At 39.5% G+C, this 24,195-nt stretch overlaps 1 protein-coding gene across 3 annotated transcripts in view; it reads left to right on the forward strand.

Annotated features, from left to right (window-relative positions):
• The first annotated feature begins 337 nt into the window (after positions 1-337).
• Positions 338-24,195, forward strand: part of ZBTB44 (zinc finger and BTB domain containing 44) — a 29,178-nt gene continuing 5,320 nt past the window's right edge. The window contains exons 1-5 of one of the 3 annotated variants that reach the window (XM_058194445.1): positions 338-810; positions 12,029-13,086; positions 18,156-18,240; positions 19,868-20,031; positions 21,427-21,727. In XM_058194445.1, coding sequence (XP_058050428.1) covers positions 12,069-13,086; positions 18,156-18,240; positions 19,868-20,031; positions 21,427-21,727 — 1,568 coding nt within the window. In that variant the 5' untranslated portion in view covers positions 338-810; positions 12,029-12,068. Of the gene's footprint in view, positions 811-1,028; positions 1,228-12,028; positions 13,087-18,155; positions 18,241-19,867; positions 20,032-21,426; positions 21,728-24,195 lie in introns of those variants that run through there. The other 2 variants (XM_058194444.1, XM_058194446.1) reach the window with 2 other exon arrangements.

Below are 24,195 nucleotides of genomic sequence, written 5' to 3' on the forward strand. Positions count from 1 at the left end.
AAAAAATTTTCTCTCAGAAACCCCACCACCACCACCTGCTTTATTCACTTCAGGGATTTAAAACTCCTCTGAGGGGGGGAAGAGGGGCGAAAACAACTCCTCCTCCCCTCCCACCCTCGCCCCTGAGGCGCGTCCCCGCTCCAACGGGGCAACCGAGAGAGCGCGGGCGCGCGCCGCTCCTTGACTGGAGGGGCACAAGCTCCGCCCCCTCGGGCGCACGTTGGACGGCCTCTCCTCTTTTTCTCCCCCCCGCCCGCTCCTGGTTTTTTTTTTTTTCCCCTCGCGCCGATTCCCTCCCTTTTTCTGTTCAGCCCGCCGCCGCCCGCGTTGCATTATGGGACACAAACAAAGTGCTCGGCTCGTCGGCTCCGCGTGAAAAAAGGCGAGGGCGGGGGGAGGAGGAGGAGGAGGAGGGAGGAGGAGATCCCGAACGGCTGGGCCCCGCGCGCGAAGCCCTCCAGCGGGCCCCGCGCCGCCACCGTCCTTCTCCTTTCCCCGCCCCCCCCCCTGCCTTCACCCAGGCCGCGAGAGCGCCTGCGTGGCGGCGCGCGGGACTCGTTCTCCCTCCTTCGCGGGGGGTCCTCCTCTCCTCCCCCCCCCCCCTCCCCTCAGCCAGAAGAAGCCGCGTCGGGGGCGGCGGCGGCCATGGCCCTGCGGGGGCCGAGCTGAAGAGCCAGGACGGGGCCCCGGGAAAGAGAGAAGCTGGGCCTTGCGTTTGTTGACCGACCGACCGACTTAACCCCCACCCTCATCGCCTCGCCCGCTCTCGGACCGCCGAGCGCGGGGAAAGGAGGGCCTCGCCAAGAGCAGGTAAACAGAGGCTGAGGGGAAAGAGGAGGAGGAGGAGGAGGAGGAGATCCCGAACGGCTGGGCCCCGCGCGCGAAGCCCTCCAGCGGGCCCCGCGCCGCCACCGTCCTTCTCCTTTCCCCGCCCCCCTGCCTTCACCCAGGCCGCGAGAGCGCCTGCGTGGCGGCGCGCGGGACTCGTTCTCCCTCCTTCGCGGGGGTCCTCCTCTCCTCCTCCCTCAGCCAGAAGAAGCCGCGTCGGGGGCGGCGGCGGCCATGGCCCTGCGGGGGCCGAGCTGAAGGGCCAGGACGGGGGCCCGGGGAAGAGAGAAGCTGGGCCTTGCGTTTGTTGACCGACCGACCGACTTAACCCCCACCCTCATCGCCTCTCCCGCTCTCGGACCGCCGGGCGCGGGGAAAGGAGGGCCTCGCCAAGAGCAGGTAAACAGAGGCTGAGGGGAAAGAGGGAGGAGGGGAGAGGGATCCTAGGCCCCGCCCCCTTGGCCCCGCCCCTTCCCTGAGCATCCCGACCTCCCCCCGTGGCGCTCCGTCTGCGCGGATACCCGAGATTCTCCCAGGGCACGACGTGGGGGGGGGGGGGAAGGGGAAGCTTCTTTTAACACCCACCCACATTCCCCCCCCCCCCGACCTGGGATTGGTCAGGTGCGGGTTTTGCAACATTGTTGCCATTAATTAATTAACGATTCATTAACTTTGGGGGGGGTCCTATAGGAAGCCCCCAAAGCGAAGCGGGTGGGGGTGGGAGGGTTTGCAGGAAGTTTCAAGGTTAGGAAAGGCCTGGATAAGCGCCCTCCCCTCCCAGCCACCCCAAGGTGGAGGTTAATCTGCCCAAGTAGGTCTCCCCAGCCTGGGAAGGGTTTCCAATGTTGATAGGGGTACATGATAGGCACCAGTGTCCTTGATTGCAGGTTAGAAAAGCTGCCCTATTAGGGTTACGTCCCTGGCAGGATTTTCTTGGTTTGGCCCTGGGAATTTGTGTAAACGAAGGGACAAACATGTTTTCGTGTCCCTGGGAATCTCTTTTCAGATGACGCTCCTTTTACAGGTTGGTCGTTTGTTTTTGCCAGGAAAATATGGTCAGTGTGCAGGTAGAAGATACCCATGGCTGGTGCTGTTAAAAAGAGTCTGTCCTTACATGTTTTTGGCATCATTTGATTTCTCCCTTCCCCAAGGCTGTGGTTTTGGTCAGCCCAGGTGTCTTGCTCAGCCCTTCATTTTTGGTCATCTAATTTACTGGTCAAGAATGTCCATTAATTTGCCTGGTTTTCTGTCCCAGTCCTGTTTTCTAATGCCACATTGTGTATTTGGGGTTGTTATGGTCCCTTTGGTTGTTGTTATGCTGACATGAGTCACCCTTGTTGGTCCAGCATGCAAGCCTTGTTCATTTTCAGTGATGGTGGAACCTTAAACTGCTTAAATTTATGGGGCTCTTGGAATTTTTTAGGTTAAAACAAAAGAGCTACCATCTTCCTCTTTCCAAAATGCCTTGTGGTTCGGAATAGTATCTTGTGTTATTGCAAAATAAAAACAGCAGTTACAATTGAATGCTGTGTTTGAAGATGCACTAACCAGTAAAAAGGCAAAAAAAAATGAAATAATTATTTGTCCCTACCAAAAGGCATCAGTTTATCAGTGTACTTCACTCTAGCCAAGAAGTTTGTCCAGTAGTTCTGTTCTAATAGAGTAAGGTATAAATGAATATATTTAATTTCATGCCAATGAACAAAACAAGAAAAATGATCTGTTGTCTAGTGGCATTTTGTTTTGTGACATTGATTCAGCATTCACAATCAGATAACCTGGAGTGGTAGAGCATCAGCAGAGAGAGTACACCTGATTGCACTAGCTTCCCTTCTGATGAAATTTACCATGGCCAGAAATCACCATGACAGGCATTTTGTCAATAGAAAACTCACTTTGGTTGATGTCAAAAACCTAAGCCTAACCTGATTAGTACTTCAGTGAGAGACTTTCAGGTTCAAGCATTTTCAGCTGGACTGGGAAGTTGAGAAAACATTACTGAAGAAGAGAACCACTTCTTCATCGTTTCCAAGGAAACTACTTGGACATTTCCATGCAGAATCATGCTTGGCTGTCCTTTCAACTCTCTTATGGAAGTTAATTTGTGAGGGCACTCACAACAGTCTGAGTATACCCATCAGCCAAAAAAGATATTTTCCCATGTGTTAAGCTAAAGCAAACAAATATGCCACAACTTACTGCGTAAAAATCAGGCTCATACCCAGCATCAGAGCATATCACTCTTTGCTTAAAATCTGACTACTAATATTTATTTTTACTATGGTCTCAGAATAATGATTTCTTCCTACGAAAAGGCAACAGGTTAATAGTGCACTACATGCTAGCAAAAGGGTTTATCCATAGATCTGTTCTAATAGGCAAGATATAAATGTGTACATTTATTTCCATGTCTGCTGAAGAAAACAAGAAAAATGATTTGTTGTCTAGTGGCATTTTGTTTTGTGACATTGATTCAGCATTCACAATCAGATAACCTGGAGTGGTAGAGCATCAGCAGAGAGAGTACACCTGATTGCACTAGCTTCCCTTCTGATGAAATTTACCATGGCCAGAAATCACCATGACAGGCATTTTGTCAATAGAAAACTCACTTTGGTTGATGTCAAAAACCTAAGCAGGGTCAGACCTGATTAGTACTTCAGTGAGAGACTTTCAGGTTCAAGCATTTTCAGCTGGACTGGGAAGTTGAGAAAACATTGCTGAAGAAGAGAACCACTTCTTCATCGTTTCCAAGGAAACTACTTGGACATTTCCATGCAGAATCATGCTTGGCTGTCCTTTCAACTCTCTTATGGAAGTTAATTTGTGAGGGCACTCACAACAGTCTGAGTATACCCATCAGCCAAAAAAGATATTTTCCCATGTGTTAAGCTAAAGCAAACAAATATGCCACAACTTACTGCGTAAAAATCAGGCTCATACCCAGCATCAGAGCATATCACTCTTTGCTTAAAATCTGACTACTAATATTTATTTTTACTATGGTCTCAGAATAATGATTTCTTCCTACGAAAAGGCAACAGGTTAATAGTGCACTACATGCTAGCAAAAGGGTTTATCCGTAGATCTGTTCTAATAGGCAAGATATAAATGTGTACATTTATTTCCATGTCTGCTGAACAAAACAAGAAAAATGATTTGTTGTCTAGTGGCATTTTGTTTTGTGACATTGATTCAGCATTCACAATCAGATAACCTGGAGTGGTAGAGCATCAGCAGAGAGAGTACACCTGATTGCACTAGCTTCCCTTCTGATGAAATTTACCATGGCCAGAAATCACCATGACAGGCATTTTGTCAATAGAAAACTCACTTTGGTTGATGTCAAAAACCTAAGCAGGGTCAGACCTGATTAGTACTTCAGTGAGAGACTTTCAGGTTCAAGCATTTTCAGCTGGACTGGGAAGTTGAGAAAACATTGCTGAAGAAGAGAACCACTTCTTCATCGTTTCCAAGGAAACTACTTGGACATTTCCATGCAGAATCATGCTTGGCTGTCCTTTCAACTCTCTTATGGAAGTTAATTTGTGAGGGCACTCACAACAGTCTGAGTATACCCATCAGCCAAAAAAGATATTTTCCCATGTGTTAAGCTAAAGCAAACAAATATGCCACAACTTACTGCGTAAAAATCAGGCTCATACCCAGCATCAGAGCATATCACTCTTTGCTTAAAATCTGACTACTAATATTTATTTTTACTATGGTCTCAGAATAATGATTTCTTCCTACGAAAAGGCAACAGGTTAATAGTGCACTACATGCTAGCAAAAGGGTTTATCCATAGATCTGTTCTAATAGGCAAGATATAAATGTGTACATTTATTTCCATGTCTGCTGAAGAAAACAAGAAAAAAAAATGGTCTACTGTACTATTCGTGTTTTGTTTCGTAGGCATTGGTTCAGTATTCACAGCCAGAAATATAAAGTGTTTTAATATTATTGTTGATTGAGGCTTATTTATTAGATGTGTATTCTGCTGAATCTGTTGGACTCATAGTGGCTACTACATTCACAGCAAAAAGATTGGGAACCTCTGTTCTAGCTGAAAGACCAAGGACTGTATGGTTTAGAAGATAGAGTATGTTAGGCAGGTGGAAATTTAATTGACTTTCAATAGATTGAAAATTTACTTTCGAGCTTGCAAAATTTACTCAGTGTTGGATTTGATAAAAATAGTAACTGTGTCAAAACTGACAATATTTGCTTTAGTCTTTTATCCCTCTGTAGATTAGAATAATCTGATGAGTAAATATAGCATGGAATACTTTTGAAGGAATAGTTTTCTTTGTATGAGTGATTTAATTTATAGTAATGCATCTTATGACAAAAATATTTGAAAGAGTCTCCATTCATGTTTGGTTTATGCTGCAAGCTAAATGCTTTTCTTCTTTACAAGAGAAGAATGTTACCCTTATTCCAAGAAAGAAAAGAGCTATGTTTTTGGCCTCACCACCTCTTCATAAAGTAGATTTGACTAAAATATAGTTACTAGACAAAATTATGTCTAATAATCATAATTATTTTAAGAATTTCAGTAGTGTCAAAATCTTCAAGTCAAAATCTTACTGGTTTAAAAAATATGTTAAGTACAGGGAAGAAGAATAAGTTAAGAAATAAATCTGCTGAACAGCATGCTGGCTAAATAGAGGCAGCTAATAAACCAGGAAACTCTTATTTAAATCTCACTTTTCCTATCTTCTCCCTCTGTGGCCATAAGCAAGCCACACATTCAACCTCAAAATCTTTTCTGTAGTAGAGGGACAATATTGACTACCTTTCGAGCAGCCTTAGCCTTAAAGGCCTGTTACGAGGGTCTGCCATTTCTGTGCATGACTTACCCCCAACCCAAGACATTAGAAGGCAGTTGTTAACAGGGCCTCCTTGAGAAGTGTGAGCAGATTTTCTGGCAGTTGCTATGAAAGTACTCAATGGCTGATCATAGAGTTCTTTGAGAATGGCTTTTAAAACAGAATGTACTGTCAAGCCTATTTTGAGATGGATTTATCATGGAATCTTAATGTTTGGAACATCTTTTTAGCATTTTAACACCAACAGCAGTAAAGAAGTAAGAGTAGCCTGGGACAAATGGTTAAGCTTCTTTCTCTCCACTTGCCTTCACACAAACACATATAATCCTTTACATGTGATTGTGCAAACTTTAGAGTGCATGTCGGCAACTCTAACACCAGTTGTCCACATTAACGTCAAAGGATTTTTATAAGAGATACAATTAGATCATACACATGAAGTTATTTCAACACTTGAATACATAATACAGAAATATTATTTTAAACCAGTTGTATAATAGTACAAAAGGGGACGCGGTGGCTCAGTAGCTAAAATGCTGAGCTTGTCAATCGAAAGTTCACCGGTTTGAATCCCTAGTGCCACGTAACGGGGTGAGCTCCCATTACTTGTCCTAGCTTCTGCCAACCTAGCAGTTTGAAAGCACGTAAAAAATACAAGTAGAAAAATAGGGACCACCTTTGATGGGAAGGTAACAGCATTCCGTGCGCCTTTGGCGTTTAGTAATGCCGGCCACATGACCACAGAGACGTCTTTGGACAGCTCTGACTCTTCGGCTTTGAAACGGAGATGAGTCGGGAACGACTAGCACATATGTGCAAGGGGGGCCTTTACCTTTACCTATAATAGTATAAATGAAGTTCGAATAGCAGTTAAGTAGTTGGGTTATTCTAAAGATCTACCTTGTTCATAGTATATATTTAAAGTTATTCTAGATGTCCTTAGCAAGAATTCAAGAGATTAATTGTATTTGTTCATGATGATTTAATTAGGTGGTAGTTAGATCTGCATTAAGTACTTGATTTAATTGGTTTACTGCCTGTTAAGTAAAATCTGACTGCTAGTGAAATCCAGTGGTATTTAGTGCTCCAAAGTTTTGCATAGTGACAATAAAACTGTTTTTATTTTCAGAAAAGGAAAATAAATGACACAAGAGCACATTTCTATCCATTTCTAAAGAAAGGTTTTGTCCATATATGAACAGTGCAGAAAGGTAGAAAGCCAACTGAACTAAACTGAAATAAAGAATTACCTCTATCAGGCAATTACTATGGCAAATAGTTATTTAATAGTGCAGCTACTGATCTCTGCTAGAAATAACAAACTTTTCCTGAACATTTTTATTTATAATTATGATTTAATTTACTGAAGTTGTAGCAAATTGCTTGTTACCAATCTTGATATAAATATACAGACTTTCTTGGTAATGTATGACAAATTTCAGTTGTTAGATTACCTATTGTTACCTTCAAATAAAACTAACGCCAACTGACTTTTAAAACACCTTGATATGTCACATTTAAAGTTTAATTTCTGGTGGTTATCATCTGTACCTTTTTTCTTTCAATTTTTTCCCCTCCCTTAGAGGCTCCATACTTAACGGTGACTAGTTTCTTTTTAAATCTGATTACACAGCAACAGCAACAGGGAATTAAGAGAACTTCTGCTTTTTATAAAGTACCAGATTCCTAGGCATTCTGGCCGTTATGAACAATATCTAGCAAAATTGACATGAAGTAGCTATTATGTTTGTTTTATCTTCATACCAGTGACTCATAAAGAGTATTCAGAAATTTACCTGTTCACAAATACTTCTAAAATGGGAAATTGGCAGTCCCATATTTACAGCTTTATGCTAAATATAGAAGTTTTCTACATACTTTGGGGTAGTGTGACTCTAGTAAAGTTTGTTGTGGATGTGTAGGAATATATTGCATTTTAGCATGACCAAGAGTATCTGTGTTAGGTTTTTTTTTATTGTTTGTATTATTATTATTTTTTACTGTTATTGACCTGTCCAAGTTTATATTAAACAAGATGAGCAGCTTTATAAAACTTTTTTAAAAAAACATAATTTCAGAATATAGGCATTTTGGGGGCTAGGAAGTCTACTCCCTTCTAATCCTGAAGTTAGATATAATTATTGAAAAGTTACTTATTAATTAATGTCATCCAGTAATTTTCACAGGGATAAAATGCAAGGATTTCTGAATCCATACTGTTTTGTGTTTACAGATTTGACTAGAAAATTCATAAAAATTATGGGCAGTTATAATTTGATTTCTCTTCAGAAAGATAAGTCAAATTTTTATTTTGGTCATAGATCTGCTAAAGAAATAGTTACTGTATAGAATCTGTTTATTATTTTAATGGTAAACCATAGTTTCTCAATCATAATTTCTTGCATCGGTAATAATAGATTGGTTCAAATATAAGCTAACAAAACTAAACAAAAAATGTTACCTATATATGTGAAGCCCTAAGAAGCTTCACAATTACCTTACGATCCTGTTAATTTGGGCTGGAATTTGTTGAGATTCTAGTGCAGGCAGAATACAGAATTTTTAGTGCCTGTTTCTAGATGTATGTGAAGTAAAACAGGATGATTTCAGCATTAATAGAAGTAACCTTTAAAATTCAGAAATGGCTGTATGTTGGTTTGCATAGCTTTGAGATAAACTACTTACAAAAGCATTTTCTAAGTAGCTTCAATAAACAGCAACGGTTGATTAGCACCATGTATTTTCTATAGCCATGATGGCGAACCTGTAGGTGGCATGCGTAGCCATATCAGTGGGCACGTGAGCTCAGCTCCAGCGTGCACGTGTGTGCTGGCCAACTGATTTTTGGGCCTTCTGGGCCCACCAGAAGTAGGGAAACATGCTGTTTCCTGCCTCCGGAGGACTTTGGGATGGTGGTGGGGAAGGCCCATATTTTGCTGTCCCCAGCCTCCAGAGACTCTCTAGGAGTCTGGGGAGGGTGAAAACGGCCTCCCAACCCCCACCCCCCCGGAGGCCAGAAACAGCCCGTTTGCCAAATTCTGGTGGGACCGGACGGGACTTCTCCCTCTCCAGACTCCTAGAAAGGCTCTGGAGCCAGGTGAGAGAGAAAAAGGGCCTACCGGCCCATCGCTTGCCAGGAGCGGCGGCAGTGGGGGGCGTTGCATGTATAAGGTGCATAGAATTATGGGTGTGGGCACATGCGCGAGCCCCCCCCCCTTCCTGGCACACAATGGCAAAAATTTTAGCCATCACTATTCTATAGGGTAGAGCAAAGAAGAAAGATTGGCTACTGCTATAGGGAACACATAAGCACAGAATCTGCTTAAGTAATCATTATCTTCATGTATTGATCTTATCTCTTCCCCTCCCGCAGCAGCAGTGGCATATCGCTTGTGAATTTACAGCATTTTCTAAAGAATTGAATTTGTGCTGGCCTAACAGTGTTAATCCTGAACAGCAAGCAAATTTTTTGTTTGAGATGAACTATCTAAAAACATTTAATATGTGGTTCCATTCAGACAATTAATTCATTGTAAAGTTAAACCAGTGTAGAAAGGGCGAGAGCAAGTACCAAACGCTTGTCTTGTTTAAACTTGAACAAGATTCCTGAAAGTCCTTTTACAGAAGTAACTGATGTCAGTAGAAGCTGATGGATTAGCAAAAGCATACACACCTTGAATGTTTCAGCAGAACAATATTATAACAATTAAGTTTAGCAAGGCTGGGGGATGAGAGATATGGATTGATATGGGAGAACAATAGTTCGGGTCAAAAATTTAAAAGGGGCAACATTAATGGTTAGAAAGTTACTTCATGTAATGGCTAAAGAAGTAATTTACTTGATGTGTGCTTTTCCTGGCAATTCAGTATATGTGCAAATAAGTGCAGTCATTATTGTTCAAAATAAGTATTGGATGATAGATATACAATATTTGGCAGATGTTACAGTAACTGTCAATTGGAAGTCAAGCACAGGGCTCTTATAAGTTTGCAACATAGTAAACCATCAAATGTGATACTTTTAAATCAAAATGTAGCTTTGATTATGCTTTAATATGTTATTTTTTCCGCTAAAATACTAATAATGTCTTATACTATAATGTGAATTCAAATACTGTGACTTAGCATAACAGGGCAATCTAACAATTGTTTTTTTCAGAGAGCTTTTATTCTTATGCTATCCCTCTTTGTAAAACACCATCTCTACAGTATTAGTTCAGAATTGACCCAAATTAAAATGTTTATTTATCTGGCCTTTTAGATGTTTGGTTTTTCTTTTTCTTTATTTTTGCCTTTTAATTTGTCTTAAGGTTGTAATTCTAGTTTATTGTACTACAGGATTATTTTACTATTTTTAACATTGTTTCTATTCTACTCTATAATTCTTTAAAATATATGTATATACCCAGACTTTAGCATAGTTCTATAACTTTATTAAAATAAACAATAGCTATTCAAAACTCAAACCAAAGAATTTATTTTTTAGATTTTTATTAGGGAATGGTGCATTTAAAATACAGTCTTATGCATTAGAATGGATCAGCCACATTGGATCTGTATTTAATTTACGAGAATCAGAATAGATAAATAATGTAATAGTTAAATTGTTGGACATGCACTGAGAAGATTCAGGTTCTAGTTCATCCTCATCTAAAGAAGGTCACTGATGACTTTGAACAACCATTCTCTCGTATGATTTTTGTTTGGGGGTGGACAAGACAGTGCACTGTGTATACAACCTTAAGCAAAGGCAGGATATAGCAAAAAATCTGCCTACAGTTACACTTAATTCAAATGATCTCACTGGCTGTCTTGGGTCAGCCATGCATTCCCAGTGGAATCTATCTCAGTAGAATGTTATGAGCAAAAACAGGGGGAGGTACAGTTGTGTTATATATGTCACCTTGAGTTCCTAAATGAAAGGCAGGATTATGTAAATAAATATGCCTGGGATTTGCCTGCTAGACTTGCTGAATTCAATGGGTATCATTTGGTATGTGCTGTGTATGTGATTATAGCCTGCCTTTTATACTTTACTGTGTACTGTTTTGAGTATCCCAATCATATCTTATTATATTTGCATATATACAGACACATTAAATCCACCTGACTTCAGTAGATTGTATATTATACAGACATGTAACATATATAATCAACCCCAAGACTTTTCTAGGATTGTATAGCTTTGAAAACATGAGCAGTCATGCCTACGCATTATCTTTCAGATAAGATCATCTTAAGAAACTGACCTTAAATGCCCACTTTAGTATAAGGAGAAAGTTCTATATTTAGAAATCCATGAGTATTACTGAAAGCAGCAGCGGTATCAGATGGAGCAATTACATTCTTAACAACACTTGAAAATATTATTGACTCACCTCATGTGATTTTATTATGTCAAAAAGATTACTGCAAATACTTTTGACACAGTGTCTTAATCTTCTGAAAGAGTATTTTTTTCATTGTTTCAATCACGTTTGACCACTTAATAGGCAATGAACTCTGACAGGATTAATGAATCTTGAGTCTATGTTAGCTTGAATTCTAATCTTTATGATTAATTAAGGATCTGAAGCAGTGAGCTTGCAAAGCCTGAGCTTCTTACAATGTGTGTTACAGGGGAATCCAAGATTTAGTATAAAGTCTTCGTTTACTATAACTTTCCAGAGTATTATATATCAGTATTTAACTATTATAACTCAAGTTTCAAATAATTATATATTGTATTTTTCTAAACTTTCCTGTAAGCACAGTTGTACACTATTAATGATAATTGGATCATAATTTTGACAAAATTATGCTTCCTATCGCAGCAGAATAACCAGTAATTTACCATTTATCAAGAATAATCTGACTACATGTAAAATTTTATTTCATGTTCCAGTAAAAATCATAGAACATGCAAACCATATTTAAAGCTAGCAATGCTGGACTAGATTTGATTACAGTATTTGTGCTACTTGCAATCTCTTGAAAATTTACTTAGATAAGTTTTACCATTGTTTAAACTAACTCCAGTTTGGCCTTGTTCAAAGAATATATCAAGCAATGATTCTGACACAGCATCAAAGGAAGATGGGAAAGGAACATTCACAAATGTGGTTAAGCAGATTTTTGTTAATAAGAAAAATTCATACAGCCTTTATTTTCTGTTGACACAAATACATTTCAGTCTTTTAATGTCTTGTTTGAAATAATTGACAAAGAAGTAATATATTTTCACCAAGCTAGCAAACACAGAAACATTATTTAACTTGTATTCTCTTAAGCACATATTAATGACATGTTTTATGATAAATGCCCAGAGTTTTAGCTTTTTTACATAATTACATAATTGAAAAATCTTTCCTCCTTTTTTTCTTTTCTAGGTCCATTTTGAATATTTGTCGCAGCGAGTATACAAGTAAAATGGGCGTCAAAACGTTTACCCACAGTTCCCCAGCTCACAGCCAGGAGATGCTTGGAAAGTTGAACATGCTACGTAATGATGGACATTTCTGTGACATCACCATTCGTGTCCAAGATAAAATCTTCAGAGCACACAAGGTAGTCCTGGCAGCGTGCAGTGATTTCTTCCGTTCCAAATTGGTTGGCCAAGCAGAAGATGATAGCCAGAGTGTACTTGACTTGCATCACGTGACCGTGACTGGCTTTTTGCCTCTTCTGGAATACGCCTACACGGCAACATTGTCTATTAACACTGAAAACATTATTGACGTCTTGGCTGCTGCTAGCTATATGCAGATGTTCAGTGTGGCTAGCACCTGTTCTGAGTTTATGAAGTCAAGTATTTTATGGAACACCCCCAATAGTCAGCAAGAAAAGGTGCTAGATACAGGCCAGGAAAACAGCGCAAACTGCAATTTTACATCACGGGATGGCAGTCTTTCCCCAGTTTCCTCGGAATGCAGCGTGGTAGAAAGAACCATTCCTGTCTGCAGAGAATCACGACGGAAGCGTAAAAGTTATATTGTAATGTCCCCAGAAAGTCCACTTAAATGTAACACCCAGACGAACTCCCCACAAGTTTTGACTACTTCAGCTTCCTTCGCAGAGAGTAGAAGTCATCCTGTAGACTCTTCCTTAGCTTTTCCTTGGACTTTCCCTTTTGGAATTGACCGAAGACTCCAGTCAGAAAAAGTGAAACAAGTAGAAAATTCTCGGACTCTAGAAGTACCTGGTCCGTCTGAAGCATCTAGAAGAATTTCTGATTATATGACGTGTGAGAGCACAAAAACCAGCTCACCCCTGGTGATTGAAGAAGATGTGCGTGTAAAAGTTGAAAGGTTGAGTGATGAAGAAGTACATGAGGAAGTATCTCAGCCTGTTAGCGCATCCCAAAGTTCTTTGAGTGACCAGCAGACGGTCCCTGGAAGTGAACAAGTTCAGGAGGATCTTTTGATCAGTCCGCAGTCATCTTCTATAGGTAGAATCACTTAAATCTATGTGTGTTTCATTGTTTCCTTAGACCCTGAGTTTTTTTATGTTCATTTTGAGCTTACAAGTGGTTCACAAGAAATACCAGTACCGTATCTTGTAAAAGTTGTATAAAGATGGCCGTTTCCACTGTATTTCAAACAAAATGATTTGTCAAATTCATGTAGTCCAGAAGTGTTGAATCTCCTTTCTTGCAATTTTAAATTTTATTTGCCGTGCACAGAAATAATTGCTTTTGATTTGTGATATATTAAACGTTTTCCACAAGCCATTTTAGATACTTTCTGTAGAAAATAGTTAAAAGTATTTAAACTAAACCAATCTACACTAGACATTCTATTGAGTCAGTGGGCCTTATTTCTTGGCGAGTTATTATACTTTGCACAGCAAGGCATAGAGATTCTTCTGTTTTGAAACTTCCAAGAAAACACCTAAATCAAAGAGGTTCAGTTTCATTGCTGCTTCGAGGAAGCAGGAAATAGTTGTAGTGGCAATGCCTCAGTATAATTATATTGCTGTTTTTTGCATCATATTTTTAATAGCTGTTATGTTAACAATGAATATTGGCCACGTTCAAGTTAAATTGTTTTGTCTTTTTTTTTTTTTTTTGAGTGAGCAGTTGTGAATTTTTGAATGGAAGAAAAACAAAGGTGAATGTTTTTTACAGTATCATTAGATACTGTATATCTAAACTGCCAGAAATGTGAAAGTGTGGTTTGTCAATTAATAAGGCAAAAATTATTTTCTTGCAGCCCTTGGAAGAAAGATAGTTTACCACACTAATGTAATCTAATCCATACTATTCAGCACATGGAAACAGGAGTTCAGGAAATAAATTTCCAGTGATTCATTATTGGAGCAGTGTAATATAGACTTAATTATGTGAAATAAGGACAAGGCCTTTTTAATGACTTGCCAAGGAGACAAACTGCTAAAATAAGTTACTAAGATGGAAAGAATAGTCCTTAAGTTTAAGAAAACCTCCTCCCACTTAGTGGAACACTAAGGTTTCTAAACAAAAGGGCCTGTCTCGGCTTCAGCTTCCTTCTTAATTTCTACAGGTGTCTATGGTTTTGGAATGGACCTTTTAAGCAATTTTAGAAAACAAAATGGTAGTTATCTGCTGCCCAGTTTTGTGGGTGTGCCTGCATTCACAGCATTTCTCAAAATATCAAATGAACCTACCAGGCCAGAAATATTGAGCACCATGTCTTGTATAATGATTACTTATCTTCATTCAGAGAAATATTGCGGTATTTTTTTAGGTATAGTGGTCATTTCTAGAGTAGAAAAAGTGAGAAGATGCAGACAGAAATCAATTCAAGGGCAAATTTCTTTTGTTCCTGATTAAAAACACCAATTTCCATCATTGCTTTGTGATTTACAATAAATCAGAAAGTGTTCGCCAAATAATTAAAACAATTCAGATAGAATATAATGCACAATATTTTAATGGAGCACATTTATAAAACCAAAACAATTTTTGGTGGTTTCCATTTTGTTTTATTTATACGTAATACAAGTAATAACTTATAAATAATAAATATTTGATTTATTAAATCATTTTAAGTGTTGACAGTAAGTAATCCTTCAAAATCAGCACTTGGCATCACTTTAAAAAAAAAGTTGGCATATTAAGTAGAATTTCTTGTTGGGTGATTAAAAAGCACAATAACCAGCTTCTTGAAGTTTTTTTCTCTTAAACCTCAGTGCATTAATAAACTATACAAAGGAGGAAATCGACTGCAGAAATTCATCTATGGAGCTCAGTCATAGCTTTTTAAATGAAGATAATTTGTTAAGCAAAAGCTTAGAACAATGTTATCACAGTAAATAAAAACCTTCCAAACGCTTTTTATCAACAGAAACATTTTTTGATTTGTAAACAAAGATTATTTAATAGACTGGTATTGTTGAATGTAGTTTACAAACACTTTGTATGGTAAAACTAATACTTTGGGATATCAAAGTAAGGAAATCAGGCATGTATTTCAAGTGTGTTTACCCAAATATCGTTCCTTATCAAAAGACTATCTCACTAAACATCTCAAACCAGCCATGTTTGTTACTGTTTTTTTTTTAAAAATCCATATAGTAAGTGGACCATCGGTGTTGATTAAAAATCCAAGACATTTGGCATTTTTGTGTTATATAGGTAGCGGGGTGAACAAAATGTCACTGCGCATCTTTCCTGATCAGTTTGGCAGAACATGTGCAAAAATAATGCAAGCTTTGGCCATTGCATAGGGATGCCAAGTGAATTTTCTCATTTGCATGAAGATCAAAGGGAGCAATGGGGTTTCAGCTGCAAAACTATCAATACAGAGCTGGGACAAACAACATGTTTGATTTTCTTGCTCCTTTGTTCGTAATAATGCTTTGTATTATTCTGTCTGAAGATGCAGGAACTTAAAAGCAGTATGAGTGTTGACAGTTTTCTGGGACAAATAGTTTTAGACAAGTTGCTGGTTGCATAAAAAAAAAAAAAGGCTCATTGATGAAAAGAACTCCTTTGTCAGCAGTAGTTTAGATATAGTCAAAAAGTAGCTGCAGTAAAAATTTAGCATCCCCAGTTTGTTTTTCCCCCACTTCTGATCCTTTTAGGGATGCTCTTCCATGGGGATTTGGTTTATATTCAATTTTTTGTAGGACGTTTGAGCCTTTTTTTTTTTATTGATGCTTAAAAATATTTCAAATGCTACATTTATTAGAGAAGAAAAGAGTGATTGGGCTTGCTTTGCTCCACAGCATGGATACATGAACAGAAAAAAAATCACCCATTTTAGCCATCACTAAGATGCACTTTATCTTCATTATATTACATGAAATGGAATGCCTTTACCAATATAACTTCTAGATCGTTATTTGTTTGGATGTCTTAATTTCTCCACCAGCATTTAGCAGGTCAGGTTTTATGGTTTGAAAGTACATCTCCATCCTCATTCCCTTGCAGCATATTGTGTTGGCATCTCATTTACACATAATTAAAGGTCATATGATAAGACTTTATAAATACTGTTTTGAGTGCAACTGGAGATATACGCACACCGTCTAATCATTTCCAATTAGCTTTGACAGTACTCTTAATATTTAAAATATAATATGCCAACATATGCCTTATGCTATAAGGCTTTTGATCCATGTAGCAACAGCTAGATGAATTTCAGAAAAGCTAAGCAAAGTCAAACCATGAATCATGAAGTCAATGAATTGAACCGCCAGAAAATTCAAGGCTATACTGAGAGGTTTAAAAAAAAAATCCTGGAGGAGAGTATTCTTGGTAATAGAAATTAAATGGTCTTGATGTGTAGTGATCAGGATTCAGATTCGGCTCAAGGAAGCCTTTTCTTCTTTTTTAAAAATCTAAAATAATCTGCTGTAACCAGCAGTAGCTTCTGGCACAAGGATCCTTCCAATTGTGTGCCTTTGACAATCCTTTAAATGAAGGCGCCTGGAACTGGAACCCACAATCATGTTTTGGAGACATTTGTTCCGTTACTGAACAATGGTCCTTTCTTTCCCTCATTGTTTTCTAAAGCAGTCAGATATTGAAGGAGAACAACGGCCTATTACAGTTAAACAGAAGTCAGTGCCTTAAATTGATGCTAGTTTCTTTTTCGTAGTTGTCAAACACTAAAAACAATATTTCCAGCCCTAATGGTTTTTCAGTGTCATACTGGAAACCTATACCTACAGAATTCTGTAAATATCCAGGTCGCCACAGCTTTCAATTTTTAAACACAGTTAAACACAAGTTACTTTAGCAATTCCAAACAGTGTAACTAGCCTCACATTGACCATGATTGTATTGACTCAGAAATAAATTCCAATGAATGAAATGGGACTTCTAGTTCTGTTTGTAGCCATGAGTTGATAACAAATCAAGTCCTGATTCCTTAGAAATAGTGTCTGAGCTGTCTCTCCTAGAAAACTGGATGCATGTGGCTTAAGCTATCGCACACTCAGAATCCAAAATAGGAATCTCCTTTGGAATTTGTTTCCAGTAAATGACATGCACAGTAAAAAAAGACCTCCTAGGCTTTACAGGTAGTCCTCGACATACGACAGATTGTTTAGTGACCGTTCAAGTTAACGACACTGAAAAATGGGACTTACGACCGTTTTTCACCGTTACAACCTTTGCAGCACCCCAGTGGTCACATGATCAGAATTCAGATGCTTGGCAACTGGTTATTTATGACTCTTGCTGTGTTCCAAGATCATGTGATCCCCTTTTGACAAAGCAAAGTCATTGAGGCAGCCAGATTCACTTAATCAGGTTACTCACTAATCAAGTGCGGCCATTCACTTAACAACTGTGGCAAGATAGGTTGTAAAATGGGGCAAAACTCACTTAACAAATGTTTCATTTAACGACAGAAATTTTGGGCTCAATTGTCATAAGTCGAGGACTACCTGTACAATATTGAGGGAGTAATAATCCCACCACATTTAGCAAATCTTCCTCCGTCACCTTTTCACCATTCCCGGTGATACAAGTTTTGAAATGGCTTCAGTACAGATGAGTGGAAACACAATACTAATGAATGATGCACATTTAACTGACAGCAAATCCTCGTGTTTTCCATTAATTTTGCTTTAGATACACACTACTTCCGTTAGGGCTCTTTCGGATGTACTGAGCTATAAGCAGCACAAATGTGGCACCAATACTTGGGAAAAGTTATGACGAATGTGAGCTTTGCAATTATTTGTTTCTGCCTCTTTCCACTGTACTGTTGAGCCTGTTTTACGTCCTTCCCTGGGCATTGTTTAAACAATAAACTGGCTTTTTAATCACAGTCCTGTCTCCACTTAATGTGTATCTAAGCCTTCTTCCAATTGAAAAATATCCTGAATCCAAATAGGCCAAATTGATTAAAATTGGCTCTTTATAAATTAGGCAGAGTGCTTTACATCGTTATTCTATTGGGTTATAATGGAATTCTTAAATTTGGCAGCAAGATAACTTGTGAGGAGGATGTGGAAAAAACAACACATTACTATGGTTCCATTAAATTGTAACTTAATGTGTATGGTTTATTTAACTGCCTCTAGGTTCAATAGATGAAGGTGTCACTGAAGGATTGCCAACACTCCAGAGTACTTCTGGTGGGAATATCCATGTGGAAGATGATGACCGGTACGTATAAATATAGTACACAAAGCATTCTGCAGAACAGCCTTCTTCCTTTTGTCTCTTATTATGGTTCCTAGAACTTCCAGCCAGTAGAGTAATTGGCCTTGCTACCAAGCGTTGCAATATCCCATGACCTATGGACAGTGTCAGGCTGGTTGAAAGTAATGTAGACTACCTGAACTAGATCCTTGTAGATAGATTGCTGTGTTAAGTCATCTAACATGGTGACAAACTTGACGGATCTCCTTTGAATTCAACCATCCCTAGAAAAATGCATGATTTTCTAAACAAGTGGAATTCATAGCCAGTAGCCAGTAAGGAGATCAAAGACATGAAGTTCATGAACACAAGCTCCAATGTTCACCATCCACACTGCCTGTCACCAGGCTAAGCAGAACAAGGAATTCTTATTCTGCTGGGATGCTACTTAGACATAGAATTTCCTGGGTGACCCTGAGGCAGTCACTGTTTCTGATAAACTAGTTTCCAAGAAAAAATAATATTTGTAGCTCAGGGTTGAACTGTGGGGTCCTTGAGGGTCTCTGAGTTTGGTTCTTTTCTTACAGGCATTGAAGAAAACAAACTCCAGGGAACATCAAGCACCCCACAATCTAACTTCCTTTTCATGTAGATGTTCGGTTTTTATTTATACACCATGGTGGGCTTGCAATATAACAAATACATAGTTGCAGAGTGGTTAAAGTGGGAATTAGCAGAACAGAGTAAATCTGGGCCTTTATGTAGTCCACATTAGGGACATACTTTCAATCAAGTACCATACCCACTTTTTAAAAATACAAGTGAATATCTACCAAAAAGATTCGGAGGTAGAAGAAGTTTAACATGTTAAAAAGATTTGATGTGGCCAATAAATGGTTTTTTTTTTAAAAAAGCAAAAGCATAACACTTGCACAGGACCTGGATTGTTTAAACAGCCTTATCTGGAATAGATATGACTGTATAACATTATGCGCCCACAAAAGATTTCTGACCTTTTCAAATGTACACCAGTTTAATATCATTCAAGTATCAGCTGTTGAAATGATTATTATAACTAGTATTTTATACCAGGTTCACTGTGATGGTATTTTAATCGCAACTCTTTATTTTCATAACACTGGCCCATCTCTTTCCTCAAGACTTCCACTATGTTTAAATTACCTTTTTCAATCAGTCAGAATTCAGTCTTTTAATACGGGTTAGTAAAGTTCGTTTTTGTTGTATTATTATCTGTTCGCAAAAAGGAAAAGTCACAACTTACTGATGTTGGCCTTCGTACACATTAAGTTCTTCCCAAGAACGTAGGATGTCATAGGTATCGGTGTAGTGTGTGAGTCCAAGCAGTGTGGCCTTTTGCAAGTAACAGATGGAAAATTTGTCAGTGCACAGATTTTCTAAATGCCATCCAAGATTTCTTGGTACCGTATCCAGTGTAACCCCTGGAATCACCGTGGCTACCATAATCTTTCAACCATGTTTCAGAACTTGATACTTTGTCATCTCTAATTCTTTGTCTTTGATCCTAACGTCATCATTATTGTCTTTTTGGAATACATGTGTGTTGTATTTTGTACAGCTGACTTTTTTCTTCTTGGTCTGCTACTAAAAGAGTTCTTATTTGCTTCTTCAGACTGGAGAATGTCCAATACCCTTACCAGCTCTATATTGCTCCTACAACCAGTAGCACAGAGAGACCTAGCCCAAATGGTCCTGACAGACCTTTTCAATGTCCAACTTGTGGTGTTCGATTCACCCGAATTCAGAACTTAAAACAGCACATGCTCATCCACTCAGGTAAGGATATCTCTTGGTCCACTTCCCAAAGGTATAGTTTGAACAGGAGTCTTTGGAGGTAGTCCTCATTTAGCAACTGCCTCATTCAGTGGCTCATTCAGTTCACGGCTCTGTAAAGTCAGACTGTAAGCACAGTTACACTTTCACTTCGTTGCACTTTCACCTCTTTGCTTAACAACTGGGTTGCCTGTCCCAGTTGTAGTTGTTAAATGAGGACTACTTGAATGTTTTGAAGCAATGTATGGCTCCTTACTGCAAGAATGCAATAAAATGGAAGAAGAAATCAGCTTTGATTTCTGGAAGTCTGAAAATTTAGATTGGAAAGCAGAATGTTTCAAATGAGTTTTTTTCTAGATATAAAAACATGGTAACAAATACAGCAGACCTGGATTTAACCTTTATGTGTTTCTCTTATTGTGTTAAATCATGACTTCATGCAATATAGGAAGAATGTTTTACATAAATATAAGATTTTCTCCTCTTTAAAAATTATAAAGGAGATATGTTTTTAATACAGATGAGTGAATAATCGTTCCAGATAAATATGCCATATCTCCCCTAATAGGCTTCTGTATGTTCCTCAGATTTATGCCTCATTCTTTTATTTTTAATCATTAACAAACTTTTAATGTATTTCTTGACTTTGCTTCATGCATCACTCCATTTGTGACAACTCTGAGTCGTTTACAAACCCCTGACCCAAGTCGGAATAAAATTAAGAAAACTCATTAAACCACAAACTACAACCAATAGGATGCACCACTGCTGGGCTTAACATGTTTTCATCTATTCTTGTGCTGAACAGATGTGCTTTCTCGTATGTAATAATAAATAAACTTTGTCTTAATTGATACTCAGTTCAAAGATTTAAATACTGTGTTTCCCCAAAAATAGAATAGAATAGAATAGAATAGAATTTTATTGGCCAAGTGTGATTGGACACACAAGGAATTTGTCTTGGTGCATATGCTCTCAGTGTACATATGTCAGTGTACATATGACCCTGTCTTATTTTTTTTAACCCTGAAATAAGCGCTTGGCCTTATTTTCTGAGAAGTCTCATTATTTTGGGGTGCATGGAGCAAGACGGGACTCCCCTTGCCGTCTTACCTGATTTCCAGCTCTGTCCCCCTAACCCTAACTATAGGAAATGGCGGGAACCGACTGAGCATGCGGTTAAATATTTTCGGGGCTGGCTTATTTTCAGGGGAGGGCTTATTTTCGGGGAAACACGGTACTTAGTTTTGGGGAAGTGGCATCCACTGCATGAAAGTTTTGACCGAATTATCCTTTTGTTTTTAGAAGTTTACACGCCGCCTCGATGTAAATAGGGCCGGAAATGTTATTCCCGATGCTTTCCAGTGGTGGGTGATTTTCCGCTTCTTCTTCCCGCAGGCATTAAACCATTTCAGTGCGACCGCTGTGGGAAAAAGTTCACCCGGGCTTACTCGCTAAAGATGCATCGCCTGAAGCACGAAGGTAAACGCTGTTTCCGGTGCCAGATATGTAGTGCCACTTTCACTTCCTTCGGGGAATATAAACACCACATGCGGGTTTCCCGGCACATTATCCGCAAGCCTCGGATTTACGAGTGCAAAACATGTGGCGCCATGTTCACCAACTCTGGAAATTTAATCGTTCATCTGAGGAGTCTGAACCATGAAGCGTCAGAGCTAGCAAACTACTTCCAGAGCAGGTGAGGTGCACAAAAAGAAAAAGAAAAACTGTTAGGGCAACGTACCTTTTTTTTTTTTTTTAATTTCCCCCTAAACCCTCTTTTGTATAGGCAGTCCTCGACTTAACAACCATTCGCTTAGCGACCAAAGTTACCACAGCATTGGAAAAAGTGACTTACGGTTAGTCCTCGTACTTAGGACCGTTGCAGCATCCCCAGGGTCACGTGATCAAAATTGACATTCGATACTTGACATTCGGCATGTATTTACAATAGGTCGTACCACTGGGGGGGGGGTGTCAGGTGATCACCATTTGCAACCTTCCCAGTTGACGTCTGACAAGCAAAGTCAACGGGGGGGGTGGGAGCCAGATTTGCTTAACGACGGTGTGATTCACTTAACAGCTGCAGTGGTTTGCATAACAAACATGGGGAAAAGGTCATAAAATCCGGCGTGACTCAATAAACAGCCACCTTGCTCCTAACAAAGGCAAATTCTGCCCCCAATTGTGATTGTAAGTCAAGGACTACCTGTACTATTTCACCGCAACCTGTAGTATCCTTTTCTGTCAGGTTGCCAGGTTTATTGCGGTCCCGGGCAGAACTCTTTTAAGTCTTATCCATCGTGGCATCCTCAAGTTGTACTGGGTTCCATTTTGTGTAATCTGCTGCCAACTTGGTTAAGGCCATTTGGTCAGAAACTAAAATGAGCCCAGCACATTTAAAAAATCCCATGTTGCTATTGTGGCCCTGCCGTGTGTCAGTGTTTTGAACTATCACATTTATCTGCCAGTGTAGACACGGATTTCAATCAAACAACTAAGCTGCTTTTAGATTGCTTTGCATTAATACCTTATTTTCCTATCGAGCTGAAATTTTCCTATCGAGCCTGGCAATAATCTTCCTTTTTCGCTTTTCTTTTCTCAATTGCTCTATAATAACTGTATCCAAAAGCAATGAAGCGGCCAAAGTATAGTTTGAAAAGCCTACTTATCCTTAAATCCTACTTGACGGAGGAGAATGAAATGCAGCTAAACTGAAATAGGTAGTCAGACCAGTTTTGGGAAAAAAGAGCACCACCAATATTGACCTTTGGCTTAATGGGGGCACCAATGTTGGCTCCTTTGGAAACAGAACCTTAAAATTGCTTTAATTTACCTGGACTATGCTCAGTAGAATGGAAAAGCCCACCAATCATAGAAAAGTTTCCTTTGCCCGTTTTAAATTTATCAGCCTTGTGTTAAATTGCCACCCAACCTTAAATTTATTCTTTTGTGAAGGAGGCTTTTGGTTGGTTGGTCCAGAAGCTTTAAAATTGTTTATACCTGTGATTTCCTGAAAATAAGACCCTGCCTTATATACACCGTATTTTTCGGAAAATAAGATGCACCTTTTTCCCCCCAAAAAGAGGGTGAAAATCTGGGTGCGTCTTATATTCCGAATGTAGCCCAGCCCAGCTTCTCAAAAGGAGGTTTCAGAGGCTGAAAAAAGCATCAGAAATGGAGCTTCAGAAAAAGAAGCCCCAAACGCAGCTTCAGAAAAAAAGCCCCAAATGGAGCTTCAGAAAAGAAGCTCCCAAACAGAGCTTCAGAGGCAGAAAAAAGTTTTTTCTGAAACAGAGTTTCAGAGGCAGGGAAAAAAAGCAAGGCACAGAGCTCCCAACCAAGGAGCCTGTTGCTAAAATTCACCTCTGGGAACAGCTGATTGGGGGGTATTCCGGGAGGCCAATTCACCTGCCAATCAGCTTTTTTCTTATTTTCCTCCCCAAAAACTAAGGTGCATCTTATATTCCAGTGCGTCTTATACTCTGAAAAATACGGTATATATTTTTCTTGCCACCAAAAAAAGACACCAGGTCTTATTTTCAGGGGGGAATATCGTCCAGTGACTCACCCCACTTGCACGCCTCACTCCTGAACCTCTTCCTCCGGCAAAGTCAGCAAGGCTTTCCTGAAAGCCTCTGTAGCCGATAACAGAGCTCTGGATCCGGAGCTCCATTATCAGCTACAAAGGCCTTCAGGAAAGCCTTGCTGACAGAAGAAATGGGCCGAGGTGTGCAAGGCCTGGCTGCAGTTATCCAAAGGTAAGTAGTAGGGCAGCTCCACCCACCCACCCTCATCCCCACCCTAGCTTAATTTTTACCTGTGCACCCTGGAATGGGTGAGGTCTTAATTAGGGCTTATTTGGGGGATAGGGCTTATATTGGGCACACGTGTAAAAATCAAGTTAGGACATTCGCTGGGGGTAGGTTGTATTTTTGAGAAAGCATGGTATATACCAAGGGCGCTCAAACCTTGGCAACTTTTAAGACTTGTGGACTTCAACTCCCAGAATTCTTCAGCCAGCAAAGCTTAAAGTCTTAAAGTTGTCAAGGTTGGAGACCCCTGGTATATACCATGTAAATCTAAACAGGCACCACAATGCTAGGTTGTGCTTTTGTTTAAATCAGGCAGTTCTCATTTCTAGGCAAAGTAGATATCCTTCAGCTT

Source organism: Ahaetulla prasina, chromosome 9 (assembly GCF_028640845.1).
Source record: "Ahaetulla prasina isolate Xishuangbanna chromosome 9, ASM2864084v1, whole genome shotgun sequence".
Taxonomy (NCBI): domain Eukaryota; kingdom Metazoa; phylum Chordata; class Lepidosauria; order Squamata; family Colubridae; genus Ahaetulla; species Ahaetulla prasina.